Source organism: Sinocyclocheilus rhinocerous, unplaced genomic scaffold, assembly GCF_001515625.1.
Source record: "Sinocyclocheilus rhinocerous isolate Xijiao unplaced genomic scaffold, SAMN03320098_v1.1 scaffold708, whole genome shotgun sequence".
Taxonomy (NCBI): domain Eukaryota; kingdom Metazoa; phylum Chordata; class Actinopteri; order Cypriniformes; family Cyprinidae; genus Sinocyclocheilus; species Sinocyclocheilus rhinocerous.
The window spans coordinates 451,807-457,344 of NW_015635523.1; the positions used below are offsets into that span (position 1 = coordinate 451,807).

General features: G+C 37.8%; 1 protein-coding gene across 2 annotated transcripts in view; it reads right to left on the minus strand.

Moving 5' to 3' along the window:
• esama (endothelial cell adhesion molecule a) overlaps positions 1-5,317 on the minus strand; it is a 38,987-nt gene extending 33,670 nt beyond the window's left edge. Inside the window, exons 1-2 of one of the 2 annotated variants that reach the window (XM_016561361.1) lie at positions 5,168-5,317; positions 4,943-5,063 (exon numbers count right to left, since the gene is read on the minus strand). In XM_016561361.1, the coding sequence (XP_016416847.1) occupies positions 4,943-5,012 (70 nt within the window). In that variant the 5' untranslated portion in view covers positions 5,013-5,063; positions 5,168-5,317. Of the gene's footprint in view, positions 1-4,942 lie in introns of both variants that reach the window. The other variant, XM_016561360.1, reaches the window with a different exon arrangement.
• Positions 5,318-5,538: the final 221 nt, after the last annotated feature.

A 5,538-nucleotide genomic window follows, 5' to 3' on the forward strand; every position in this document is an offset into this window, starting at 1 on the left:
GATGGGCGTGACTTCCGACGTCACACGTGGATGTGGGCGGGGTTGGATGTCCACCGCAGGCTGCAGCGAGCCCTACTTGCAAGGTTCGGCACGCATGTGATCCGTGGATTAATTGCAAAATTTAACCATAATAGAATGAAAGTTTATCAATTGTATGTGTTTACACACGCAAGCGATTTTAAACCATTCTAGTGAAAGAGAAGCCGAAATGGAACTCGATTTGTTACTCGCGCGCTGTTTTCTATCACAGCCGCACAAACATGAACCTCGCACATGCAGAGAGGCACGTTTGACTGCGCGCAAACACCGAACTGAACCATCTTTCCTATCTCATTCACTCCTTGCCTTTGAACAGATGCATATACACATAAAAGTATGACAAAATACCGATCTCGACAATCATTGTGGCAAATGCAGTGTGTTGTGTCTTAAGTGAACGAGAACAGCTGAAAAAGAAATCGGATGTGTATCATTAGGCTATATTGGATCCATGCATCAGGTCTTAAAGGGGCAGCAGCCTAATAATACCTGCTGCTGTCATTATGCTCATCAAACCACAAAACACGTTTTTGACAAAGATTAATCTATTTTTTAATTTATACAGTGAACACTATGCAGTTTTATTTCACACTTAATTATTAAATTTCTGTATCTGAATACTACCGAACTTATTTGTAACTTTGTTCTGTTGTATTTATCTATGCTTGTAATTTGTGTAGCCTATTTGTACTTATTTTTACTGGCTGTTCACTTGTCTCTTTAATAATGTTTGAACTTTCTTAGGCTAAGAGTTTTTGCTGTGGTATCGTACTTTTGGAAAGCAAAGTTACATAGATTTTTTCTCTAGATTTTTTATCTTGCTGATCCGAAAAACGATCCGATCCTTGGCTCAAAAACCGTAATATGATCTGAACCGTGAAATTTATGATCCGTTGAACCACTACTTGGCCCCCGAATCAATCCCCTCCCTATTTAGAGCGTTACTGCTCGTGTGGGGCAATGGCCACTCGGTCAGTGTAACTTTAGAGACCAAATCTAATGTTTGCTTTGGATTCGTGTAAATCACACTGGACTAAACTAAATGCGTTATTCAGGATCAACCCATCCTCCTGGCACCCTTGATTGAATTACAGTAATATCTTTCCTGTAAATCACAAAGTCTTGAAGTGGGAACAAATGGAATGGACTGGAGAATTAAAACAACAACATGCAAATTAAATCAATGCTCACACTCATTTTAGTTGATGGTGAGAACAGCTCTGACTGTGTGCGTCTTGTCTTTGAAAGCCCGATGGGAGGATAAAACCAGCGAGACAGAGGGTCTTTACCTCCGAGCTGTCATTATCATAATGAAGTCTTAGCTCTCCAAAACACTGGTGTGCGCCAGTGATCCTAACACTCCCTCTGAGAGTCTATAATTACAGCTTATAATGAGAGCTGCACCAAAATTATTGTTATAGTCACCAGAATGTAAACACAGGTTCAGGACCTTTCCGTTCAAGTCTGAAGTAGGAGTATGTAATTATATGTGAAGATGACTGTTCTCAAAGGTTATAAATGATTGTGTGCAGGGTGTTTTTTTTTTCTTACAGTAATGAGGTTTTGAGGCTGTACCCGGCCACAGGAGCTGAAGTAGTGCTGATGAGCTGTAAAGTAAAGCTTTCTGTCCTCTAATGGCTGATGGGATGACAGGTGGGCATAACCTCAGTGACAGCTCACTTCTGATTTTCACTCTTTTCGCACTCTCTCTCTATAACAAGCCACATTTTTCTTCTTGCTCATATTTGTGTCAGGCTATTTCTCTGAAGAAAGAGGTGTTCTTTCGGGGGCAGGAGAGCTATACAACACACTGTGACCCCCAAAGTCACCCATTTTACCCAAAGAAACTCTTGATCAGCGATTGAGGCTTAACAAGAACAGACCTCTCAGTAGGCCAATAGGCATTAAGGTAGCAGTATGTGCTAAACACTTTTTCGAGAGCAGTGTCAAATACAACGGTTATTTCTAAAACTAAATAATGGCCATTCCTTGAGAAACTGATCACCTGCAGTCTCCCATGCAAATAGCCTTTTATGTGCTGCATGGAGCTGCTGAAAATATGGAGCATTCCAAAGCAGTCATATATGAAGTTAAGATGCTGCCTTAGTAGGCAGCTGCCTAATAGCAAGGTAGCAAGGCAGTGCACTAGGTTCTGGCACAAAGCCTCTGCTTCTGCTTTAAAGAGAAAAATTCTCAAATAAATAATAATATATATATATTTTTAATCTTAAAAATGACTGTTTCCTGATGTAGTTAGTACTAGGTTGTATAATAATTCAGTAATGTTAACTAATATTTTTCACTAGAATAAAAATTAAGATTCTACCATATGAAGATACGATTTTAAAACATTTCTTACAGTGCAAAGGGAGAACTCCAGGTATAATAAGACAATCTGAAGACAGACAGTATTTTGCTGTCACTGCATTTCAGCACTGTATGATTCCTGACCGGCCACATGAGATTACACTGGATTTCAGCAGTGGTAATTACTCTGTCACTTCCTCTACAGAAGCTCAGCTAGCTCTCCAAGATTACTCTTCTCCTGAGTTGCATTAACTGGAGTTTCAGGATTCATTTAGTTTCATGTCAATAGTTTTGATGCTCTGCTATCAAAAAAATAATAATAATTCTTAGTTTTCTCGTTGGATTGCAAGGTAAGGAGAATCAATGTTATTATGGTAATAGGAATGCAATATGAATATGATTTTGAATGAATTGGATTCATATAACGATATGCAAGCCCCTTTACAAAACACAATGGAAATTCACAAAAAATTAATTGCACCCGCTGACATTCATTTGCACACGCTGTCTGCGTTGTTTCAGCGTTCACTTAAGGAATTATGCAAATTAGGAAATTGTGCAAAGATGCCCCAAAAATTGCAATTTGCCTTAATTTAAATATGGCTTGGTTAAACTGGACTGTAGGTTGTTAGTGAAAAAGACATAGGTGTTCCCTCTGAAATACGTCATGCTAAACTCTGCTCTTCTGTTTCTTCCACAGAGATATTAGTATGAGTGAGAATCTGTACGTGCCTTCAAGAGTTGACAGGAAGGAGTCTCTGCGTCTGACCTCAGTGTCTCTATAGTCATGAATTGTTACACAGATTCCTGTAAGACCAGATAGAGAGCAGCATAAAAGCATCAACACAACGTCACCCTGCATGAGCTCAGTATAGATTAAAATGACACATCGGCACGACAACCTGCCACTACACCATATCAAGTTAAATTGAATGATGAATGGATGCAAAAACACTGGTGTTCTAAGCTGCTCTAGGACTTGAATGAATCATAATCTTTTCCAATAAAAAAATAATAATAAATAAATAAATCACTCAAAAGAAAATTTGTCAACACAAAGTCACAATGGCACGTCAAAAGACAATTGATTGTACAACTTACAAGCCATGTAATGTAAAAACCTCTCCAAGAGGATATGTCACATCTTTTTATAAATGGATTATAATGTCATTATGCATATGTGTGTGTGTATTTGCAAGAATGCAATAGGCCAAGAAGAGAGTTGGGAAAGTCGCCCACTAGTTTTCTCATGACCCCAGACCGCACTGAGCACTTTCCTCTAGGGACACAGCACTGGGAGAGGGAGTCCTCTCACTTCCGTATATGGGACATCCTGATACACAACACACCCCACATCTCAAACCCTAACCAACATGGCATAAATGGAAAAACTCCAGTTCTAGCTGCAATGACCCCAAAAAGTATTTGGACACTTACGGTAAGTCACACTTTAAAACATTTGAATGTCATTGCATTAGATAAAATATCAAATCAAAAGGCAAACACATGATGCGGGAGCTTTTTTGATAGTTCCACATATTTGCAATTATTTCTCAAGGTGAGTTTTAGTGGATCATCTCAGGTTCACAAAGGTGTAGTTCATCACATGAAAGTTTCCAAATACATTTTGTCTTACAGTTCACCCAAAAGTGCTTTCATCAAGGCATTTTAACTTTAAACCATCACTATTGGCCAAAATAAGAGTCCATAATCCATAATCACGCTTCCTCTAATGAAAAAGACTGTTTTAACTTGTAAACAGTGCTTTATCAGTGCAGATTTCTCTCCTGATTCAGATGAGATGGCTTTCTGAATGAAGAAAGCAACATTATGGACAGAGGATTCATATTTTAGCCAGAAGCATGGTTTCAAGTTAAAATGCCTTAATTATGGATTTGTTTCTTACAAACACATAGCTTTTCACTTCACAAGACTTCACTTCACACTTCATTACTGGAGTTGTGTTGACTACTTGTGGATTATTGAGATTTTTTTATGAGCTGTTCGATCCACTGGTGTTCTGATAAAGAAACAAATAAAGAAACGTTTTTTAAGGAAATGTTCATTTTTTTAGATGAACTGTTCCTTTTATTTTAAACAATTAATCCGTTTAAAATTTAAAAAATTTCTTTTATAGTTTGCTTGGAAAATGAGCTTTCTATTTTTTTTTTTAAAGAAATACCACTTTATCTGATATTTTGTAACTTAAAACAATGACATATAGACATTTTAAGTGCAGCTTAAAGGTGCAATAGGTGATTGTCTTCAGAAACATTTTTTGTTATGCTGGTTGAAAGTCTCTTCACATCCCGATAGCAATCATTAAGTTAAGTGGTCTAAATGTATTTGTCTGTATTTATATATTCTGTGGAAGGTGTAGGTGAACCATTTTATAACACTTTTAAATGTGTACAGTATTACTCAGTACTGTTGGCTTGTAATTTTTTTTAATCGTTTGACTTTAAAAACAGCCTGAATGAAACTGAACTCAAGTAGGCTATACCTAAGCATATATATCCAGTATGTGAACACATGAAGTATTTACATTCCCAGCGCACACAGCAACAGTTCGTGTAGCGGTGTAGAAGCAGCCTACCTGAGATACAGCACAGACATGTTAATATTGACAGGCAGGTGTGAAGTTTTGCTGAAGTTTGCGTCTCCATGGCTCAGCATGTGAAGAGTGTCCGCTCTGCGAGCGCTCGTCCGTATTAACACTGCGCGTGAAGTAGATAACGGTTATCTACAAACAAATCAAAGCACTGAGGCTCTTTCAAGTGTCCTACAACTGTGTGTTCTCCTTAAAACAAGCGATGTTCACCGTGGGAAGACCGACGCTACATCCAAGCTGGAAATCATCTTTGACTCCTCAGAATTCAGTGGCATGAGATTGAACGTGTCCGTTTGTTTCTCGGCGAATATCTGTTTCTTTACGCACTACACAGACAGCGAGGGTGTGGTGAACACTAGTGGTACTTCAGTCCGTGTGAGTATTATAAATGTGTTATTAAGGTATTATATATGTGCATTATATATGTTATTAATGTGGTACTATATATGTGTATTTACTAACTTAGTTTACCAAGTGGGAGGAATATATAATATATTTAACTAATTTTATAGTTAGTTAAAGGCCTAATTTTCTTATTATGTCTGCTCTTATTCTTGTAGACTGTAAACAACAAACAAAAG